Source organism: Neoarius graeffei, chromosome 1, assembly GCF_027579695.1.
Source record: "Neoarius graeffei isolate fNeoGra1 chromosome 1, fNeoGra1.pri, whole genome shotgun sequence".
In the NCBI taxonomy this organism is placed as follows: Eukaryota; Metazoa; Chordata; class Actinopteri; order Siluriformes; family Ariidae; genus Neoarius; species Neoarius graeffei.
Genome location: NC_083569.1, coordinates 97,227,693 through 97,252,212, shown reverse-complemented (window position 1 = coordinate 97,252,212; position 24,520 = coordinate 97,227,693). Strand labels below are relative to the sequence as shown.

The 24,520-nt window shown below is 41.3% G+C and overlaps 1 protein-coding gene across 1 annotated transcript; it reads right to left on the bottom strand.

Annotated features, from left to right (window-relative positions):
• Nucleotides 1-234: 234 nt before the first annotated feature.
• On the bottom strand, nt 235-7,555 carry LOC132873212 (SLAM family member 7-like). The gene is made up of 5 exons (XM_060908592.1): nt 7,380-7,555; nt 1,775-2,089; nt 1,272-1,529; nt 1,042-1,143; nt 235-933 (listed from the first exon to the last, which is right to left on the bottom strand). Exons 1-5 carry the CDS (start codon nt 7,441-7,443, stop codon nt 890-892), a joined length of 783 nt encoding a protein of 260 aa, XP_060764575.1. The 5' UTR covers nt 7,444-7,555; the 3' UTR covers nt 235-889.
• Nucleotides 7,556-24,520: the final 16,965 nt, after the last annotated feature.

Below are 24,520 nucleotides of genomic sequence, written 5' to 3'. Positions count from 1 at the left end.
ATATGTCGTGTTTTTTTTCTTTCCCAGAAAAGCAAATACTGCTTTTCTTCAATAATTATAAACAAAAACAAACACTTGATGTAAACTGGTATCTGCTAAATGTAATAAGTTGTAAGACTCAGGAAATGTGTGAGGATCCATGTCCAGGAGGTTTATTAATAAATACAAGAGTCCAGTAGATAAAAATATAGTCAGAAACTATCCAGACATCATTCACAAAAGTCCAGAAACAGATAAAGGGCAAATGGAGCAGTTTATTTAAATGTAAAGAGACTCTCATGTTCAAATCCTCCTTTGTTCACAGATCCTTGATCAGATGACACAAACATGTCGTCTTTTACAGCACTTTATGATATTAGCTGCAGTAAACATGGCTAGGCTTGTGTACAGGGACAGATGAACATGAATATGGTTTGGACAGTCGTATTTCCTCACAAGTGGAATCACACAAAGCATTAGAAGTCAACAAAAATCCTGTGTGATCTCCAGATACAGACAGATAACCAGTACAGCAAAACAAACAGACACTGAGAATATAAATGGAGCAGAATATTGTGATAGATGTGATAAGCGTGGCAATCAAATGACCAAGGAAGAAAGACTAGGATCTTTTGAAATACAAGGGACTGGAAGACGAACCAGAGAGCTTGAAGAAAGAGTGAAAACTGAGTTTCCCCAGCAATCATAAGAGCACTCAATCCAGAAATGTGCAAACATAAGAACAGGTAAATATACTGTGTCACTGAGATCTGAGTGTAAATGAAAACATTATTTACAAAAATAAAACAATGCAAGATATTTTAAGCAAAGTCTTTTTAATTTTTTTTTTTTTTTTGCACCTTCTCTAAACTGTTAAGCTGTGAATTAAGAACCACAAAGAACCAAGCACTTATTCCTCAATTACAGTTACAGCATACTGGCTGTTATGATGACCTGGAATGAATGAATGAATGAATGAATAAATAAATAAGGATTCAGCTCATGTTTCTATTGTTGACAATTTATTTGCAGACTGTTTATTCGTATTATTATTTTATTTACCGTGTGCTCTGTAACATTTTATACCCAGAATGATCGTCACCAGCAGATAGGGAGAGGCCGCCACAAGACTACTGATCAGTTTGAGCACTGACAATGGAGCTCCTACAGTACATGCACAATTGAACACACACACAAGATTCAGTAAGCAGACGTTTTTGGAAAACTTGTGTGGTTAAAGTTTTGTTGAAGACGATGGTGTTCATTCCCCAGAAGGAAAAGTGTAATTGTACCTGTGTTGGTGCTACAGCTCAGTGTCTCTGAAGCAGAACTGTAGCTGATGCTGTTAGCTGCAGTACAGTTCAGTGTAACAGCTCCTTCTGCTGGTGAGAGACTGAACTGCAGCTGAGCTCCACTTGCAGTCTGATAGCCGCTCCATGAGTAGGAGACCCTCTCAGCTCCGGGTGCTGCACACTTCACAACAACTTCACAACTGTTGTTGGACGTCAGCCATGTTTGAGACTTCTCAATCTGCACAGCTGTTATAGGACCTATGCATACACACACACACACACACTCACACACAAATAAGGAACCCATGAAACTGCAACTGCAACGTTTTACTGTAACAACACATTCACAAAGCTATAAGTTTGTGATGCTCAGACTAAAACCACTTATTTAAAATATATGGACTAGGAGAGTTGAAACAATTAACAATTAATATGTTTATGTAATTAATCTTTATATGTTTAAAATGATTCTCATTACATTTATAAAATTAAATCATACTCACTCTGAATATAAACTTTAAATATCTGTGTTGGAGGCTGTATTTTGGTGCTAAGTGCAGCCACTGCAAAGGTTCCAGAGTCTTGAGGTCGAAGATCTTGTACAGTTACTCCAACTTTATCATCATCCCCCTTTAACCGTCCAGTGAACTGTGATTCCAGAAATGTGTAATTTTGGTCTGTACTGTATTCAGCAAAAGTGCTCTTATTGAAGGTCCACTTAACTAATAACACTGATTCTACTGGAGATTTTAATGGAAGATCCAGGGAGCTCCCAGCTTTGAGCACCATCACCGTGTCGGCCAAAACAACACATACACCTGCAGCAGAGGAAAACATAATGAACAGCAGTACACATCAGAAACCTTTATATCTACTGGTGTTAGGCTTATTTGATATTGATTTTTCCCTGATCATAATTTCCTATTTCCACTTTAAGCAGAATAGGAGGCAGAGTAATATTACGAGCTGTGCAGTTGGGAACTGTGCCAATCACTAAAACTCACCTGGATGGTGGATTTTTAAGTGATTCTGCAGTAAACAGTTAAAACATAACAGTGCATTTTAATTTAACCTTTCCATACATCAGTTGTCTGATGTTCACATGGCTGATATTTTCACTGTTAATGCTTCAGAGGAGAGTGAAAGAGAGCAGCAGTCACAAAACAAAACAGTAGATTTCATAATTTTCTATTTATTATCTCCATTAAAGGTCATAGGCAATGGTCAGAGGTAAAAAGAAAAAAAGAAAGCACAACCTTATTCATCACACACTTGTGAAATTTCCTCTCTGCATTTAACCCATCTGAAGCAGTGAACACACATGCACACACACGTGAGCAATGAGCAGACACACATACCCAGAGCAGTGGGCAGCCATGCTAACAGCCCCCGGGGAGCAGTTGGGAGTTAGGTGCCTCGATCAAGGGCACCTCAGCCCAAGGCCGTCCCATATTAACCTAACCGCATGTCTTTGAACTGTGGGGCAAACCGGAGCACCCGGAGGAAACCCACGCAGAGAACATGCAAACTCTACACAGAAAGGCCCTCGCCGGCCGCTGGGTTCGAACCCAGAACCTTCTTGCTGTGAGGCGACCGTGCCACCCCATGTAGAAAAGTACCATAGAATATCAACTTTATTGTCTAGAAGAACGACCCGAAAAGTGAATTAAATCTTCCTGGTGTCTAATTTGCACACTAAAATTGAATAAAATGCTTAAAATATACTGTTTTGCCCAATTTCTGAAGGATTGTTTACATCTCACTTATGCGCACTTTCACTGCCAGGGGGCCGTCGTCGTGACGTCATTTAAGCCAAACAGACCAGGAGCAGCTTTGTGTTTACTTGCGAACCGAGCATACGTTTAGGAGGTTCATTTATTTAATCACTTTCTAAATATACTTTTTTTTTCCTGGAGAGAAACATACAGGGCTAATTTTCAACAATTCAATCACAACATATAGGAAAGTTCGGCGTGACGTCACCAAATGGTCACATGTTTTTTTGGTTGGCAAGAGACTATTTATAAATGGCCAATCGGAGTTATCGAGTCATTAATTAATTATGGTAGTGTTGTATTATCAGCTGCACATACAGATTTGATAAGAATGATCCCAAGAGCTTTTACCGCATACCAGAGAAACCTGAAGCTCGCCGAAAGCTTTGGATCGCAGCAATTAAGCGTGACAATTGGGAACCTACTGACAATGACCGTGTTTGCTTTCGACACTTTATATCTGGTAAGACACATGATTTTTTTATTATTTTGTTTTGCAGTTTAATATTATATTAGATAAAATTTCCTTATCAGAAATAATTTGTTGTGCTATGACATGGCTTATATATCAACCAAAAGATGAGTAAAAACGCACGAACAGCTGATTTGGTGATACCTGTGGGCATGCTAACATGCTAATGGTTCACATGCCATTTGCATGCTAAATGTATGTGCGTGTTTATACAGACACACGTGTTCCTAATAATGTGGCCATTAAGTTGAAGTTGATTAGTCACAGCTAACATACTAACTGCTAGCTTGCTAACATGACAATGGATATGTCTGTGCATGTTTTTACACATGTCCCTAATAAAGTGGCCACTAAGTTGAAGTTGATTTGCAATGGCTACCTGCTAGCATGCTATTGACTAACATGATTACTTGGGTAAAAACATGATACTGATTTGTATGCAGTACACATGAGTACAATTTCCGCAAACGCACTTGCGGCAAATTTATGTACTTTTTGCAGTATAAATATTTGACATTAGAAGATTGGTCGAACTTTTCATGATATGTATTTGAAGATAAATAGCATAGCCTGGATTTAAAACACTGCTTGTGCATTCTAAATGTACAACTTGCTTAAGTTTAGTACTGTACTGTATATCTTTGGTGTGTGCGTGTGAAGCAACAACATTAACTTATGTTTCAAAGATTATATTGTGCGTATTTGATCTTTATGTCTTTTTATTATTAGGCGCAAAAAGCAAAAATGAATATTTCAATAAAACAACTGAATAATTAACACTTGTATGCATCAAGAGACCTGTAGGCTTTCATTGATTCTTTTGTGTATATTGAAGGCGTGCCAATCACATACAGGTAGATATCGCTGAAGGTCAGGTCAGGCCAGGTGCTTGGATTTGGGTCCCATTTGTCCGTGACTGCGTAAGGATCAGGCAAAACTTTGGTGCCACTGTTGTACAGAAGCTTTGCTGCATATCTTTGCTTAGCATCAGTTGGCAACAAACTTGCATACTGCGATAAACCGCTACGAAAACTAGGCGATGATGCAACTTTCTCGGCCATTGTGAACAGTTCTTGCCAACCAATTGTACGTGCATGCGCAATATTACATCACGCTCTAGTTTGGCGAACTCTCCCATACCAGGACATTTAGTGGGGTTACCCACTGATGCGCACAGGGGCACACACAATCCCTATAATAGAACGTGGATTCGTTTATATTGCTAATATAATTTATTGCTAATATTAATACAAGCATTATACTATTTATAGCCTACTCTAAACAAACATTAATCATGTTAGTCAATAGCATGCTAGCAGGTGGCCACTTTATTAGGAACACTTATGTAAACCCATGCACAGACATACATTGAGCATGTTAGCAGGCTAGCAGTTAGCATGTTAGCTGTGAATAATCAACTTTAATGGCCACATTATTAGGAGCACGTGTGTCTGTATAAACACACACATACATTTAGCATGCAAATGGCATGTGAACCATTAGCATGTTAGCATGCCCGCAGGTATCATTTTAGCGGTGACAAATTAACTTCAGCTTAGTGGCCACTTCATTAGGAACACTTGCATTCAGACACACACACACACACACACAGACATTTATCATGTTAGTCAATAGCATGTTAGCATGCTGGCAGGTAGCCATGACAAACTATCCCTTTTGTCTCATTTACACAATGATTGTACAGGATCCCTCAGGATTCTTTACTTGAAAAATTGCAAGCAAAGGTAAAAATGTTTACGTCCAATCTTCTCCTTTTTGCTTGAGCATTGCTGGTCCATTTCTTCTTTGACTGCTTGCTTTTGCGCTCGAATTTTGTTGGAACAGCGTCAGGTTTGAGCCATCTCTGTCCAACACTGACACCTAAACTCTCCAACAGATGGGAATTCTTCAAAAATGAATCCTCCTCGAAGTGATCGGAGCACAGAGCGGCGTATTTACCCAGCTGCCAATCCTCTCACTTCACACGCACAATCCACTCTCTCCGCCTCTTCTCCTCTCTCGGAAAAAGATAAAAACTTCTTCCTGAACCGGTCCCGTTGTTAAAATTCACTGCACAACAATAAGGCATGGTTTTTCTTTGGAAATTCCTGAATGCACGTCTGCACTCAAGCAGAACGGCAATGTAAGTAAACGGAAGTGGACTCAACTCAAGCGATTTGTTTGACTTAAATGAAGTCACGCGCCGAGTGGTCACGAAAATAGCCGAACAGAAATTCACCACGATCCGTGCTCATCTCATCTCATTATCTCTAGCCGCTTTATCCTTCTCCAGGGTCACAGGCAAGCTGGAGCCTATCCCAGCTGACTACGGGCGAATGGCGGGGTACACCCTGGACAAGTCGCCAGGTCATCACAGGGCTGACACATAGACACAGACAACCATTCACACTCACATTCACACCTACGGTCAATTTAGAGTCACCAGTTAACCTAACCTGCATGTCTTTGGACTGTGGGGGAAACCGGAGCACCCGGAGGAAACCCACGCGGACACGGGGAGAACATACAAACTCCACACAGAAAGCCCCTCGCCGGCCCCGGGGCTCGAACCCAGCACCTTCTTGCTGTGAGGCGACAGCGCTAACCACTACACCACCGTGCCGCCCACGATCCGTGCTAACTTATTTTAATTATTACTTATTAACAATACTTCTTGGGACCAGAAGAAAATTACAGAGTTTTTTAACATATAAAGTTTCAAATGTGCATAAAATTAAAACTGTTGCCTATGAGCTTTAACATTATCTGTAACGTGTTAAATGTGACACTGGAGTGCACAAGGCCTATTTAATCTCATCTCATTCTCATTATCTCTAATCGCTTTATACTGTTCTACAGGGTCGCAGGCAAGCTGGAGCCTATCCCAGCTGACTATGGGCGAAAGGCGGGGTACACCCTGGACAAGTCACCAGGTTATCACAGGGCTGACACAGACAACCATTCACACTCACATTCACACCTACGGTCAATTTAGAGTCACCAGTTAGCCTAACCTGCATGTCTTTGGACTGTGTGGGAAACTGGAGCAAACCCACGTGGACACGGGGAGAACATGCAAACTCCACACAGAAAGGCCCTCGCCGGCCACGGGGCTCGAACCCGGACCTTCTTGCTGTGAGAAGGTCCTGTTTAATCTTTATGGACCAAAATCTTCACCCCTTTTTTCTGCTTTTGGGCTGAAAACTGAAAGAGCTATGAGTTCATTGCCATCCCTCATAAATATATTTGACTGATGTTAGATATGTACAGTATATCATGGTTTGAAAATTCAACCTCAGACGCCAGCAGCATTTCTGAATTTATTTCCAGTTCTGTGCCTTTAAACACTGGTGGCTGTTCTCTTAATTTGTTGATGTTGTTAGGTGTTGTGAGACTTGCTGACCAATCAGTCTAATCATTTGTTTTATATCTGCCCCACTCAAGTGTCACAATTGGCAATTTCCTAGCTTGTTTATATTATTATTTGTTTATCTGAGGTCACTGGTGTTACTTTCTACTGCTCTTTATCTATTGTCTCAGGTCAGGTTTACTGAAGTTAACCACATATTTTTCTGCAGATAGAGAATGATAAGAGACAGTCACATGAGAAATAAGTTGAGCAGCAGTGGTGTCCTGTAATGTCACTACAATAACAAGTGCATAATTTGATATGCACTTGTAATGGAAAAAAAAACCCCACTAATTCAAGCTCTGTATCTTGTGCATTTCAGAACATTTTCCAGATTGCTTCTCGACTTAGAAAGCTACAAAGAAGATAACTCATTGATTGCGAATGATTGATTAAAAGAGCTTAATTTGCAATGTTCATTAAAATGATCCCATATTTATCTCAATACATACCCTGGAGAACACCAAGCAGCAGCACTCCAGAGAAGGAAACACAATATCCATTAAAATTCTGCATTTCTGTGTTAACCTACAATTGTTTTTTTCCTGCTGCAGCTCTTCTGAGACCGTGAACTCAACACTAACTGAAGACAGCAAAAACACTTCCGCACTCACTGTGTGTCTGAGCTCACTGAATCTTTAAATGTTTGTGGTGTGCAGCTCTAAAGGCAAAAATGTACCTCAGTGCTGCACACAAAGATATCATGTGTAGTGTACTTTCCGGAAGTGGTTTAGAGCCTCTCTCACTTCTCATGAACTGCATCACTGTGGTTCTGCTAATATATGTACAGCTAATAAAACAGATCAATGTGCACAAACCCAAGAAAATGTGTTTATTCTGGGCCTTGCAAAAGTATTCTGCCCATTATAAGTCATCATATTCATCTGTATTACACATCCCATTTACACACAATGCTCTGGGTAGTATCTTCTATTGTAAACCATGATCTTCAAGTAAAATCGCAAAGCCAAAATGTATTATTTATCGGCATATATTTTAAAAAATGCTGGCAAGATGGCGCCAGTGTGTCAGGCACGCCGTCAGCTGCTCTACCTGTTGTGTATGTTTTTGCTGCTCTTAACGCTTGTACATGACATCAACGCTCTTCTGGTGTATGACCGCCAAATACTGCTAGATCTGAGAATCACCGCTATCAAACTGCAAAAATTGGACAATTGTGAGGCGGGGACAGAATCTCCTTTCTTACTGGATCTCCCTGCATACCTCCGCCGCACACCTGCTCCACTGCCTCGGAAAAAACGGCACCGGCGTCGGGGGAAACGTAGCGGCTGTCTTGTGAGGTTGAGGTTGGCACGTCCCAATCGAGCTGGATATGGTGGCCCTCGCCTGTGTGTCTCTCAACGCGCCCTGGATCCTGTTGCTTCCTCTCTGGTTACGGTGGCGGGCTCCGATGAGGCCTTTCAGCCCTGTCGTCCCTGCTCCCCTTGTTTACGCTGGCGTGGAGTAAATCTGGAGTATTTGCGGCCCCTGGCTCGTGCCCCTTCTTCAGCTGGTTGTCCGCCGGCTCCTGCTAGATTTGGCTTGGTTAACGCCAGATCACTTGGAAATAAAGCTTTTATCCTCAAAGACTTCTTCATTACTCGGGAGCTGGATTTCCTTTTTATCTCTGAGACCTGGCTGAGTGCTGGTGAGTCCGGAGTCTTTTCTGATCTTCTACCTGACGAATGCTCCTATTTTAATTCTCCCCGGTCGTCTGGTCGAGGAGGAGGAATTGCGACTGTTTTTAAGAGTGATTTTAAATGCAAACAAATATCGCGGCCATCCCCCGCTAGCTTTGAACTGAGTTTATTTGAGCTGGGTCATCCACACACTGTGATGTGTGCGGTGATTTATCGCCCTCCCAAATATAACAAAGACTTTTGATGGACTTTTCTGTATTCCTGTCGGATATTTTGCCTAATTATGACCGGGTCCTCATCGTGGGGGACTGTAATATTCACGTTTGTTGTCCTGAGAAGAACCCATTAGCGAGAGACTTTTTAAATATCATTGACTCTTTTGATATTGTCCAAGCTGTACTTGGGCCGACACATGAACGTGGTCACACACTTGATCTCGTCCTATCCTATGGTTTGCCTATTTGTAATCTAGAGATCTGTGATGCCTTTTTCTCTGATCATAGGCCTGTTCTGTTTGAAGCTGCTGTTTACTGTCAGACAGCTAAATCTTGCGCTGCCGCTCGCAAAGGTCGGGTTATTAACCCCTCCACTGCCGCACATTTCTCCACTGTTTTCAATCAAGACTGTGTTATCCCTGAAAATGTGTCTAATGATACTGAGTTACTGATCTGTTGGTTTCTCAACGCCTGTCAAACTGCCTTAGACATTGTGGCTCCACAAAAAATTAGACGGCAAAATAAATTGGAGGCAGAACCCTGGTTGAATGAAACCACCAGGGCTTCTAGGCAGGAGTGTCAAAGAGCTGAGAGAAAGTGGAAAAAGGACAAATTACAAGTGTCTTTTCAAATTATGCAAGATTGCTGGCGTCATTACCAGTCCACTGTGAGAGAGGCCAAAAGAAAATATTTTTCTGGAGATCATCCTGTTAAATTCTCACACACCTCGTGTATTGTTTAAGGTTATTAACTCTGCTCTGAATGCACCACAGGCGTTGCAAATTGAGGTGTCTCCAGCTGTGTGTGAAGACTTTCTCCGTTTTTTCATTGATAAAGTGACTTCTGCTAGAGCACTTATTTCTCCCCCTGGTATTGATCCCTCAGCCTCTGCTCCGTGCTCTGTGTTCTTTGTGACGTTTGAGCCTGTAACCCTGTCCTTTGTGAAGAAGATTGTTGATCACTTGAAGCCCTCAGGTTCTCCAGCGGATACTGTTCCTCCTCGACTTTTTAAGGAGGTTCTTTCAACTATTGGACCATCATTTACTGCTGTTATAAACAGTAGTCTATCATCTGGAGTGGTGCCAGCTCAATTTAAACATGCTGTTGTGCAACCGTTGTTAAAGAAACCTGGTCTAGATCCTGCTGTTGTGGCTAATTTCAGACCTATTTCCAAATTGTCTTTCCTATCTAAAATCTTGGAAAAGATTGTTTATTGTCAGCTCATGGACTTTATAAATGGACAGAACATTATAGAGCCTTTCCAATCTGGTTTTAAAATATTACACAGCACTGAATCAGCGCTGCTAAGAGTTTTTAATGATATCTTTTTAGCTACTGACTCTGGCCATAGTGTTGTCCTTGTGCTCCTTGACTTGACAGCAGCCTTCGACACAGTAGACCATGACATCCTCATTGCTCGTCTGGAGCAGTGGGTGGGTGTCAGAGGCACAGCACTACAATGGTTCAGGTCGTATTTAACGCAGCGGTCTTTCTGTGTTAGCTTTGCTGATCATGTATCCTCCACTGTTCCTTTATTACATGGGGTTCCGCAGGGTTCTGTGCTTGGCCCTCTTTTATTTTCTCTTTATCTACTCCCACTTGGCTCAATTCTTAGGAAGCATGGTATTTCTTTTCATTGCTATGCCGATGACAGTCAGATTTATGTACCTCTTAAGAAGTCCGAATCCTACAGTATTAAGCCTCTGTTAGACTGTCTGGAAGACATCAAGGCTTGGATGTCTCTAAACTTCTTAAAGTTTAATGAAAAAAAGACAGAAGTTATGGTTTTTAGTGGCTCTGCTGTGTCCCCCCTGGTTGACCTAGGCTACCTGGAACAGTTTTGTAGGCCAATCATTAATAACCTGGGGGTTAAGGTGGACACTGACCTCAAATTTGACACCCAGATAAAAGCTGTGGTGAAGTCCAGCTTTTTCCAGTTAAGGCAGCTGGCTAAAATCAAACCAGTTCTTCAGAGGCGGCATTTTGAAACAGTAATCCACGCCTTTGTGACTACCCGGCTGGACTACTGTAACGCCCTATATATGGGAGTTAGTGAGTCCTCCATTGCCCGTTTGCAATTAGTGCAAAATGCTGCCGCTCGCCTCTTAACAAACACCAGAAAGTATGACCACATTACACCTATTCTGGCCTCACTGCACTGGTTACCTGTTCATTTTAGGATTCATTTTAAAATACTTTTGTTTGCTTTTAAAGCTTTAAATGGCCTTGCCCCACCATACCTCTCTGAGCTGCTACAACCCTACATTCCCAGCCGTTCTCTTAGGTCAGCTGACCAGTTGCTTTTGGCTGTACCCCGAACCAGGTTAAAAAACAGAGGAGAATGTGCCTTTGCTGTAGCAGCCCCAAAATTGTGGAATGCTTTGCCACTCCACATTAGACAAGCCCCATCTTTGTCTCTTTTTAAAACTATGATAAAAACCCACCTTTTTCATTTGGCCTTTGGATACTGGATGGTGTATTGATGTGATGTAGAAGTGTTGGGTGGGTTATGAGTTTTTAGTTATTTTATACTTATTTTACTGTTTTTACTTATTTTATACTTATTTTACTTATTGCTGATTTTATTCATTTATTTATTTTTGTCTACTGTTTACTGTTGTGGTGTACAGCACTTTAGAAACCCTGTGTTTGTTAAAATTGTGCTATATAAATAAAGTGGATTGGATTGGATTGGATATTCAACCGTTTCAGACTAGTACTTGATAGAACCACATTTCCTGCAATTCTACAAGAGTCTAGTATCCAAAAACATTCAGAAATGTCCAGAGGTCATTCACAAAAGTCCAGAAACAGATATCAAGATCAAATCCAGAGAATAGTCAGATAATAAACATTCAACATAAAAAGCACAAATGTTTCTCTGCTCCTTCCTGCTTCTTCTAAAATAAAATGTTCTCTCAGTCATCGTGACATCCAAAAAAAATTATTGAAGCAGTTTATATAAATGTAGAGAGACTGACTTTAAAATCCTCCTTTGTTCACAGATCCTTGGTCAGATTACACAAACATGTCTATTACAGCATGTTATCATATTAGTTACAGTAAACATGGCGGAGTTTGTGTACAGGGACAGATGAACATGAATTCGAATTGGACAGTCATATTTCCTCATGAGTAGAATTATAGACAGCAGTAGAAAACAACAAAAAATCCTGTGTGATCTCCAGATACAGTCAGATAACCAGTACAGCAAAACAAACAGGCACTGAGAATATAAATGGAGCAGAATATTGTGATAAATGTGGCAATCAAGTTATCAAAGAAAAATACAAGAATCTTTGGAAATACATTTCATTACAGGCATTGAGCAGATGTTCTTATCCAAAGCAATGTACAACATACCCAGAGCAGCCTGGGGAGCAGTTTGGGGGTAGGCTTAAGGGCACTTCAACCATTCCTCCTGGTCCAGGGAATTGAACCAGTGACCTTTTGTGCCCAATGCTGCTTCTCTAACCATTAGGCCATGACTTCCCCAAGGGGCTGGAAGAGGAACCAGAGAGATTGAAAACTGAGTTTTCCCAGCAATCATAAGAGCACTCAATCCAGGAAAGTGCAAACATCCATCCATAGCTGCTTATCCTGTACAGGGCTGAGGGAAGCTAGAGCCTATCCCAGCTGACTATGGGCAAGAGGTGAGGTACACCCTGGACAAGTTGCCAGGTCATTGCAGGGCTGACACATAGAGACAAACAACCATTCACACCTACAGTCAATTTAGAGCCACCAATTAGCCTAACCTGCATGTCTTTGGACTGTGGGGGAAACCAGAGGACTCAGGCTACGTTTACATTAGACCGTATCTGTCTTGTTTTCTTCGCGGATGCACTGTCCGTTTACATTAAACCCCCTGGAAATGCCAGGAAACGGGAATCCGCCAGCGTCCACGTATTCAATCCAGATCGTATCTGCTCCGGTGCTGTGTAAACATTCAGAATACGCGAATACGCTGTGCTGAGCTCTAGCTGGTGTCTCATTGGACAACGTCACTGTGACATCCACCTTCCTGATTCGCTGGCGTTGGTCATGTGACGCGACTGCTGAAAAACGGCGCGGACTTCCGCCTTGTATCACCTTTCATTAAAGAGTATGAAAATACTGCAAATACTGATGCAAATACTGCCCATTGTGTAGTTATGATTGTCTTTAGGCTTGCCATCCTTCCACTTGCAAGTAGTAAGTGATATGCGCTGGGATCACACACACAGCGGCTCAGTCCCGAATCGTGGCTTGTTCACTTCACTCGTGCGCTGTGTGAGCTGCGCAGGGCCGGACTGCGCACCCTCCAGAGGGCACTCGCTGTTCAGGGCGGAGTGATTTGGAGCGCAGGATGCCTGCGGAGCCGAGCGTATCCGTGTATTAGGCTTGCCATCCTTCTACTTGCAAGTGGTGAGCCTTGCGCATGCCCTAAATGCACTGGGATCATGTTACGTGCTGTCTAAAGTCATGTGATTAGCGTATCCGCGTATTGGCATTGCTGTGTGCACGGCTAACGGTTTTAGTGTAAACGCGAATCGTTTTAAGAACGTTAATCTGATGATCCGCTGATTCGACGTAATGTAAACGTAGCCTCAGAAGAAACCCACACAGACACAGGGAGAACATGCAAACTCCACACCGAAAGGCCCCAATCAATTTGCACCCCTCCACACTGTAAAACTGTGAAGTGAGAACCACAAAGAGTCAAGCACTTATTCCTCAATTACGGTTACAATATACTGGCTATTATGATGACCTGGGGGAATAAATAAATAAATAAATAAGGATTCAGCTAATGTTTTATTGTGGACAAATTATTTGCAAATAATAATAATTATTATTATTTACCCCAAGTTCTGTAACATTTGCAACAATTTACAAAAAGTGCAGCTGTAAAGGCAAAAAGTGCAGCAATACAAAGTCCTTATCATGTGTTATGCAATCTCTGAAAGTGGTTTAGAGTCTTTCTTTTTTTCTCAAGAACTGATGTGCCAGTGCAGTTCTGCTAAAACACGCACAGCTAATAAAGCATTCAAATGTGCACTAACCCACATGTGCTATCTGTTGACTTGTAGTCAGTTGCTGAAAGCAACCAATGAGGAAAGAACTCTTACAAAGAGTATTTCTTTTTCTTTTTTTTTCTTTTTAAAGAACTGACCATATTTAGTAGAGTGATTAACACTGTATAGGACTTTAATTGCTGTATGTATGAAGTAATGCAATACATGTACAGTACCTGCAGTGTAAAGAAACCGTAGGCCAGTAAAATAGCTGATATTCACTGATCATCATAAAACCAAGAAATATTTCATGCACATTATGACAATCACTGACTCATTTTTGGTTGAAATGGATTAATGTTTTTCAAAGAATGACCCTTAGGGCCTAAGATTCTCTGAGAACAAAAATACCTGCATAATCTAACATTTCTAATGCTGTTAATGGCAGTTTTACTAATATTTCACCAACAGTAATTTATGGATTGGCTATCAGATATGATAACTCTGCCATGGCTGGTCCCAAGCCTGGATGAGAAAGGAGGGTTGGACAAAGGGCCAGCAATCCTTCCCCGTAAAAACAAAACCCACTACAGAAACGTTGACAGGAGAACAATGTGAGAACTCAGTCCTGGATGAGGGCGTTACTTCACATAGAAGACCTATGACATCATGGGGTGAAAGCCAGGGAAGCCTCAGGACTGAACATCCTTCTCTCATCTGAGGAGAAGAGGTCGGCCAAAGAACACCTGGCAAAGAGATCTCCAGACAGACATCAGGATACTGGGGTACACCTGGACTCCGATAGAAGGAAAAGCACAGGACTGGGTCCTCTGGAGATCCATTGGCAACAGCCTATACCCCAGGAGGGGTGTCAGGGCATAGAAGAAAATCAGATATGATCTCCTTCCATGCTTATACATGTTAATGCTGTCACTGTACTTTTGACTGTAATTAATTGACTGAGGAGTTCATGGTGACCAGATCAGAGGAGATGCTGTTCAGGGAGTCCTCTGACAACAAAATGTCCAGGACTGGCATCGAGGTGAGGACTGGTAGGAAGTAAAGGGTCCAGGAAGCAGTTGACCAAGCAGAAACAAGGTTGCCTCACAGCAGATTGGTGGGATTTGTAACTGTGGTTCAAGCATAGCTTGGTTGTAGAGGTTCACATCCTTGCTGTAACCAAGTCCACGAGTAGGAGTACTGGCACATGGTCAAGGAGGAGGTTTAAGCAGCAGTGGAGGAGGAGTGGTGCTCTAGCATGATAGTAAGGAAGCAACTGCAGGGCACACAGACTGGATGGGAGCCGGCACTGGATGGGAGCCGGCACTGGACTGTAAGGTCTCTGAATGCTGCACACTTCAAGTCAACATTACTGATGGTTGTGGACACCAGATATATCTTTCAATCTTCACAGCTGTTATTGAGCCTTAACCTATTAAAAACACATGAATCAAAAGAGAACTGCTTGAAACTGTACCAGTTTAGTGGAATTATATGCGCATAAATCCCATAGCATGTAGGGTTATAATGCTCATGCTTACTAATAATTTAAAAATATATATGGGCATGTTTGGTTTAAAAAACATTCACTAAAGTTATATTTATGCCTCTGATGGTTTATGTTGACTTAAATTTATTACTATTAATTAAATATAAATAGTCTAGTTAATATCTAGAGTGTTTATACCGTTTATATTGTCTGAGTGTTTAGTCTGTCTTGTTGTTATCTAGTGTTTATACTGTTTATTTATACTGTTTATATTGTTTGAGTGTTTAGTCTAGTTCATATCTAGAGTGTTTTCTCATCTCATCTCATTATCTCTAGCCGCTTTATCCTTCTACAGGGTCGCAGGCAAGCTGGAGCCTATCCCAGCTGACTACGGGCGAAAGGCGGGGTACACCCTGGACAAGTCGCCAGGTCATCACAGGGCTGACACATAGACACAGACAACCATTCACACTCACATTCACACCTACGGTCAATTTAGAGTCACCAGTTAACCTAACCTGCATGTCTTTGGACTGTGGGGGAAACCGGAGCACCTGGAGGAAACCCACGCGGACACGGGGAGAACATGCAAACTCCGCACAGAAAGGCCCTCACCAGCCCCGGGGCTCGAACCCAGGACCTTCTTGCTGTGAGGCGACAGCGCTAACCACTACACCACCGTGCCGCCTCTAGAGTGTTTTATACTGTTTATTGTCTGAGTGTTTAGTCTGTCTTGTTCTTATCTAGTGTTTATACTGTTTATTTATTCTGTTTATATTGTTTGAGTGTTTAGTCTGTCTAGTTCATATCTAGAGTGTTTATACTGTTTATATTGTTTGTTTTTTCAATTATTCTATTTTTATTTATTGCATTGCCAGTTTGCACCGTGGGTCAGAGAGGACTGATATTTCATCTGTGCTGTATGTCGAGCATGTATAGCATATTTGACAATAAAGTTGACTTGACTTGACTTGAAAATGTCACAATTAACACTGTGTTAAGACCCAGGCTCTGTTAAGACAACTATACAGTGATGAAGGTATTTGAAGGTGATATCAGGTGACCAGGAGAAGTGCATGTTGCTTTATTCATTATGTTCATTTCTAAATGCTGAATCTCATTCTTATTGTCTGTGTTTACTGTCCACAAACTATGTCCAGCAACTCTTCATAGTTTTATATTTACCATATCAAAATAACTGGCACACACAGCATATGCTTTACAAATAGCCACAACGTTCACATGTAAGGGCCTCTGCATGCCCTTGCGACAAGGCTTTCGCAGATAGCTTTTTGCAGACAGTTGTAATTTATCGTTGAGCGGGGAGTAATAGGCGTGCGCGATGTTATTCACCACCACAACGCAAGGGGGCGCGAAGTCGCGAAATCGCTAGGAGTAGTTGGTGGGTGTGGTTAGTGGAGTGTTTATCCTCCGGTTACTTATAATGACTAGAACTGGAGTCGTATAGATGTACGTACTTCCTCACTTCCTCGATCAACCGCTCTTCGTGCTACTCCATCTTCGCTCGTGTTTTTAAAAATGGCGGTCGTGAAAACAAAACAAACCGGGAAAGTAGGGAAGCGGAAGTGCGTGTACAGCGGATGTAGAGTGGACCAATCAGAGCCCTCTTGTCTGCGACGCTGTCTGCGAGGCTGTCTGCGGTGGTCACAATTTTTGGGAGGTGCGTGCAGAGCGTCTGCGAAGGGGGGGGGGCTTCGCAGACGCCATCTGCGATGCCTTCTGCAAGGACTGGGTTGTCAGCATAAATTAGCCTTAAGGCCTGAGGTTTCCTACACCTAGCCTTATTTATGACAAAAGTGATGACACAATCGAAATATAAAATGAAATTGAATAAAAGCAGACCGCTGCATGAGAAATGTGTTGCACTACACTGATGTTCTATTAGCATAGTCTCAAATCTCTTCACTTTGTCAAGTGGCAGAGACAGTGACAGCTGTGGTGAATGTGTTTATTAAAAGTAATGACTGGAAAGCACAAACTAATCCAAATCACAATCACAATATGAAGGTCAAAACCTAATGTACAATGTACATGCAATGTACAAACAACCTTTCAAGAACAAGACTATAACCACAAAATGAGAAGGTGAACATGGGTCAAAACCAGAGCTAGCAGATGTGAACAAAGGCTTGGTATGTCAGATGGTAAACAGAGCTGAATTAATACTTTGTAAAGTGTTTGTTTTGGGAGTGTGGAGGAAATTGAGTCCAGGTGTGTGCAATCAGTAATCAGAACCTGAGTGTGTGAACTGAGGCTGTGTCCGAAGCTCCATACCAGTGTACAACACACTATATACTGGCTCAATATACACTGTGTACTGCACGCTACACTCCACATGAGTATGCAGTACAGTATGCAGGTATGGCAACAACCATGGCGTGTACTGAGGACTAGTATACCCATATTGTCACAGTCTACATCATACAGGGGGCTGGTAGCATACTTATGCTGCATCCAAGAACTTTCTACTTCTGAAAAACCTGCGTTTATTTAATCAACTCAGAAAACAATATAGACACCAGCAGCAACATCTGTCTGTATGGCCTCTGAAGTTAAATTTATGTTAAATTTACACTTACACATACACAGCAATTATTTACATTTAATATTCAATTCTAATTATATTATTTAATGATTTATCTTACCTTATCTTACCTTTTATCTTATGTACAACCCCAATTCCAAAAAAAGTTGGAATCCTCTGTAAAACGTACAAACTCAAATCGGAAAATGTTGGGATAGTATGTTAAACTGAATTAAAACTGACAACAATGATTTGTAAATAATGTGATCTATATTGCACTCAAAACAATACAACAGTGCATTATTTGATGTTTTACCTCATTAAGTTTTTTTTCCAAAATAAACACATTTCTATTTTGATTCTTGCAACACATTTTAAAAAATTTGGGATGGTAAAGCAGTTACCACTTTTTAATGATGTCATTCCTTCTCTAAACACTTAAAATATGTTTAGGGACTGAAGACACCAAGTAAAGAAACATTTCAGGTGTTATTTTGTCCCATTCTTTCTGCAAACAGCTCTTAAGGGGTGCAACAGTATTGGATCACTGTTGTCATATTTTTCATTTCAAAATTCACCACACATTCTCTCTTGGGGACAGAGGGGACAGACACCCTCCTCTGCAGTCATGCTTCTGTAATGTGTGCAGAATGTGGTTTTGCATTGCCTTGTTGAAATCTCCCTAGAAAAATATGTCATCTTGAAGACAGCATATGTTGCTCTAAAATCTCCATGTACTTTTCTGCATTAATGCTGCCATATAGAAGTGTAAGTTACCTTTGCCAAGAGCGCTGACACAACCTCATACCATGACAGACCCTGGCTTTTGGACTTGTTGCTTGTAACAGTCTAGATGGTCCTTTTCATCTTTGGTCTGGAGCACATGGTGTTCATTTCTTACCAAAAAAAAGACACAGAATACTGATTCTTCTGACCACAATACACATTTTCACTGTATGATGGTCCATCCCAGATGCCTCCCAGCCCAGAGAAGTCGACGGCACTTCTTGACACAGTTACCATAAGGCTTTCTTTTTGCACAGTAAAGTTTTAACTGGTATTTGTGGATGTAACTCTGTATTGCAGTGCTTGGCAAAAGCTTGCCAAAGTAATCCTGAACCTATGTGATTATCAGCTATCGATGAATGATGATTCTTGATGCAGTGCCATTTGAGATAATGGGAGTTGAGCTTAGGTTTGTATCCTTGCCTGATATGCACTGAAATTTCTCCAGAATTCCTTGAATCATTTAATGATGATATGCACCATAGAGAGCATGATTGTGGTAGCAGGGGTGTGGCCAAGCACTGGTTTGTGAATGGAGGGTGGGGCCAAGGAAGGTGAGTGGCAAAGTCAGTACACCTGTTGTCAATTAATGTGATGTGTGAGTGTTTTGCAGTGATGGCAGAGGATAGAAAAGGAGGGAAAGAGCGAAGAAGGGGATATCTCTCCCGACCAGAGCATGTGTGTGTGTGTGTGTTTTCAAGTGAATGAGATTAGTAAAGCTGAAAAGCAAGCACAAAGTCGAAAATAAAGTCTGTGTTAACATCATTTCCCACCTGCCGCACTTCAGTATTCCACTCATGTCAGGGACATATTACAGTGGTGCCAAAAGCAGGGATACTAGAGCGAACCACCCATGGGGTCCTCCCCACTCAAGGACCTCATCCATGCCCTTGCTATCACCTAACGTAGCTAGCACCAAGCGCTGATCACTTTCTGATAGGAACAAGAACAATGCTTTGAAGCCTTGCTGCTGGCCCAACAAGAAGATTGCCAGGTGTTCTGCCACCTGCTCGCATTGGCAGGGCCCTTGACCGCCACTACAGCGGACCCACCCCATGTTATGCTCATGAAGATGGGACTGCACAACGATCCGGAGGTGTTCATCGCGCTCTTTGAGCAAGCGGCTGAAGTGTGGGGGTGGCTGGTCAAGCAATGTGTGGCCCGGCTATTACCACTGCTGACTGGAGAGGTGCAGCTCACCGTGCAACAGCTCACTGTGCAACAGCTCCCCGCTAACAGCCGGCTTGTCTATGCCAACTTTTTTTTTTTTATTGAATTTTACAAAAACATACAGAACAAGACTCGGCTCACATATACTTAAACATACAAACATATATACAGGCAGACAGCAGGCCCATTAGTTCTTGGATGGCATGGAATAAAACATGATACAAATAAGAAAAGGGAATATGAAATTAAATATTAAACATTGAATACAAATTGAAAAATTGAAGAGAGAAAGGAAAAGGGAGATTAAATACAACTCCTCTTATCTTTTACATAAATCCTCTGAAACCATTTTGATAAATGTTTATTCCTATGAAGGACAAGAATGGTTGCCATATTCTGCGGAAGATATTGTCCTTCTCATGCAGTTTACACGTCAAATAGTCCAAGGATATATACTGTATTATAACATTATGCCATTGTGTCCTTGAAGGGGGGTTATCAGATATCCAATTTAACAAAATACATTTTCTAGCACAAAAAGTTAACATTCTATATAACTTCCCCTTATACTTGTCGCTGATAAAGCAGTTTGAAATACCAAGCAGCATACAAAGTGGGTCAAAATCTAGTGATGTACCTAGAATCGTATTCACATCATTCTCCACCATTCTCCAAAAATGTTTAATCTTTCGACATGACCATAAGCAGTGAGTAAGACTTCCAATCTCTGTTTTACACTTGGGGCAATGAGGAGAAAGGGTATTGTTAAATTTATGACGTTGAGAGGGGGATATATGTGCTCTATGTAAGATTTTAAGCTGAATGGCTTTAACTTTGTTACAGATACTTAGAGATCTCACATTTTCCCATGCCTCGTCCCATTCCTCATCTGTAATCTCCAGACCAAGTTCACTTTCCCATTTCAGCTTAAGATGTAAGGTACCTTTATTGACATATTCCTTAAGAAGTCTATAAAAGAAACCAATGCAATGCCCCATCTGAAGCGAAAATACATGTCGCTCAATGCAAGAACTACTTTGGTCAGAGAGAAGTGTTGTATCTTTTTTAATAAAATTGCGTAATTGAAGGTAACAAAAAAAGTCCCGTTTTGGAATATCAAACTTAACTCTCAACTGATCAAAGGACATCATCGTGGGACCAACAAAAAGATCACGTAACCTGGAGATCCCTTTAGTACTCCAGATTTGAAAGACAGGGTCAGTTACACCTGGTGAAAAATCTATGTTGCCACATATTGGCGTAAACACAGAAGTGAGTTTATGTCTACCCTCTAACCTTCTAACTACCTGCCAGGCCTTAACAGTGTGGGTAGTGACTGGATTATGACACACAGAGCTCAAGGATTTTTTTATAAATAACAAATTCGAGAGAGGTAGTTTAGACATGGAACTCTCTATATCCAACCATATGGACTTAGGATCATTGCGCATCCAATCAGTGATGTAACGAAGGTGTGCACTGAGCTGGTATTTCCTAATGTCAGGAAGGTCAAGGCCACCTTCTGAAGAGGGGAGGCATAGAGTTGCTAAGCTAAGACGGGGTTTTTTCTTAGCCCATATGAAGGAGCTAAACCAACTCTTCAGGCTTTTTAAGGTTTTGTGAGATAAGAGAATTGGAATCATCCGAATGGGGTAAAGCAGTCTGGGTAACACATTAATTTTCAGGAGGGCCACGCGTCCAAGCCAAGAGATGGGCAGTGTATTCCATCTTTCAAGATTCATTCTGATGCGTTCAAGTAGAGGGGGAAAATTAGCTCTATACATTTTGTCAAAATCAGGGGTTATGTATATTCCTAGATAAATAAAACCAGATGGGGACCACTTAAATGGGAATGGACATGGGGTATTTGGTTGGTGCAACAGGCTACCCAAGGGCATTGCCTCTGATTTGTCAAAATTGATTTTATACCCTGAAAATGCACTGAATTTACCTATAGTGTCAAGGACGTTAGGAATGGAAATACCAGGCTCAGTCATAAAGATCAGAACGTCATCGGCATATAGGGTTATCTTATGCTGCTTATCACCTATAGGCAATCCATGTATGCCCTGATTCCTCCTGATCGCTTCAGCCAGTGGCTCAATAACTAGAGCAAACAAAAGAGGGGATAAGGGACACCCCTGCCTAGTGCCTCTTTGAATAGCAAAATTAGGGGACCGCAATCCATTAGTGAGAACTGAGGAGAGAGGATTATTGTAAAGCAAATGAACCCAACTAATAAAATTGGAACCTAGACCAAATCTTTCTAAAACATAAAACAGGAAAGGCATTTCTACGCGTTTGAAAGCCTTCTGCGCATCCAGAGAGACGACTATACCTTCAGTTGACTGTTCACGAAACTTCTGAATTGTGTTCATCAATCTGCGCATGTTATTACATGAATTACGGCCTTTAATGAAACCCGTTTGGTCTTCATTGATAAGAACAGGGAGCAAGTCTTCCAATCGCGTTGCCAATATTTTAGACAGAATTTTTAAATCTACATTCAATAAAGATATCAGTTGATATGAGGCACATTGCTCTAGTTGTTTCCCTTTCTTTAAAATTAACGAAATATTGGCTTCCCTCAAAGAAGCTGGCAGGATGCCCCTTTCTAATGAGTCTGTCAGCATATTCAGTAGTGGTTCAATCAAGAGGCCCTGAAATTCTTTATAAAATTCACTACTCAACCCATCAGGCCCAGGTGCCTTTCCAGAGGGCAGTGCATTAATTGCAATCGTTACTTCCTCTTTAGTTATGGGTGCATTAAGTTTTGACTTCTGATTATCTGTCAGTTGTGGAAAATCCAAAGAGGAGAAGAAAGTGTCCATTAGTCCAGGGCTATCCTGCTGTAAATCTGACCTATACAGTTTTTCATAGAATTTTTTGAATGTGTTATTTATAGAAACATGATCAAATACTTGCTTCCCCATTTCATCTGTAAATAAAGAGATCGTTTTTGAGTCTGATTTTTTCCTTGTCAAATAGGCCAAATATCTCCCTGCTTTATCACCCTGCTCATATAATCTCTGTTTAGCAAATCTGATTTTTGCTTCAGCTTGCTCTGTTAACAGGGAATCTAAGGCTGATCGCAGAGCAGAAATTTCTTTAAGTCTTGTTGGAGAAGGCCTTGCTATATATTCCCTTTCTGCCACCTTAAGCCTAGATTCTAGAATTTCCCTTTGTTCAGCTTGTCTACGCCTCCTACTGGACACATAGGATATAATAAGACCTCTTGCAAAGGCTTTGGATGTTTCCCAGAGAAGAGATGGATTATTTGTAGAGGCTGAATTTATTGATAAAAAGGATTGGAATTCCTCAGAGAAATAGGATACAAATTTGTGGTCTGAAAGAATGAAAGGGTTAAACCTCCAATATCTTGTCTGTGGGGCTAAGTGACCAATTTTGCACTGAATAAAAACAGCAGCATGGTCTGATATAACTGCACTACCTATGGAACTACATGTAATTGACTAACAAAATTTTAGGTATGAAAAAGTAGCCTATGCGTGTGTGACAATTATGGACTTTTGAAAAGAAAGTATATTCCCTGTCTACTGGGTGTTGAGTTCGCCACACATCTATAAAATCCAAATCCTCACAGAGACCGTTAATGAATTTAGAATGGTGAGAAGGTGTTGTACTCACAGGAAATTTGTCAATACAGGGGTTCAGGTGGCAATTAAAATCTCCTCCCACAAAACTATTTCTGACATTTAGATCCGCTAATTCAGAGAAGGCTATGGCTAGAAATGCACCAGGGTGACCTGGTGGATAATAGACATTCAGGATTGCAATAGTCTGCCCATATAATTCCCCTTTAACAATAATATATCGCCCGTTCTTATCCTTAATGCAATGCACAGCTTTGAATGGCGGGTTTTTCTTCACCAGAATAACAACCCCCCTGCTCCTTGATGTAAAAGAGGAATAGAAAAGCTGATCAAACCCCCCTTGCTGCAGCTTTAAGTGTTCTGTGTCGTCTAGATGGGTCTCCTGCAATAATGCAATATGCACCCCCTCCTTTTTAAGATAAGTTAGAACTTTTCGCCATTTAATAGGCGTATGAATACCATTGACATTCCAGCTGCATAGTTTAAGTAAGGACATAACCATGTTAAATCACTAAATGCACAATGTTATCCTGAGCCACATACTGCCTGCACATAACATAAGTAAAGTAAAAAAGGAGCCGAGTACTAAACATCAACAAACAAACAAACAAATGCCAAAAAACCTAGCATTAAAACTAAATACTGTCCTCTACTTACGTAGCAGAGTCGAGCAAAGGGGTTCTCTTGCGACAGAAGACAAATCTCAAAATGCTGTGCGGTGTCGCTTTTATGTAGCCCTCAGCATAGGCTCTAAGTTAAAGTAAAGTTCAACATACTCACGTCCTCGCGCGGATCTCGCAAACAGTCCTCAACGATGAAAAGTAGCACAAAAAAAAAAAAAAAAAGAGTGAAACTACACATCCATAATTAGGAGTTGTTGCCGTTGGTTGGGTCAATGGAATCGATGTATTTCTCCACAGTGGCTGGGTCTTTGAAGGTTTTTGTTGATCCGCGATAGGTGACCTTCAGTGATGCTGGGAAAACTTGATTGAAGGTAGCTCCAATGGCTTTAAGACGTTTCTTCACCCCGTCAAATCCTTTACGCTTACGGAGGACGGCGGCAGAGAAGTCTTGGAAGATCATCACCGTGGCACCGTCATGTTTCAAAACTTCTTTTCTCTCCCCCATGTTCCACGA

Bases quoted from the DNA above. Each gene is read 5' to 3' on its own strand.
- LOC132873212 (XM_060908592.1), bottom strand. From the start codon at position 7,443: ATGCAGAATTTTAATGGATATTGTGTTTCCTTCTCTGGAGTGCTGCTG. The intron at 2,090-7,379 runs GTATGTATTGAG...CCTCTGCTGCAG, and splicing joins GCTGCTTGGTGTTCTCCAGG to GTGTATGTGTTGTTTTGGCC. The intron at 934-1,041 runs GTAAATAAAATA...CATTCATTCCAG, and splicing joins AAAATGTTACAGAGCACACG to GTCATCATAACAGCCAGTAT.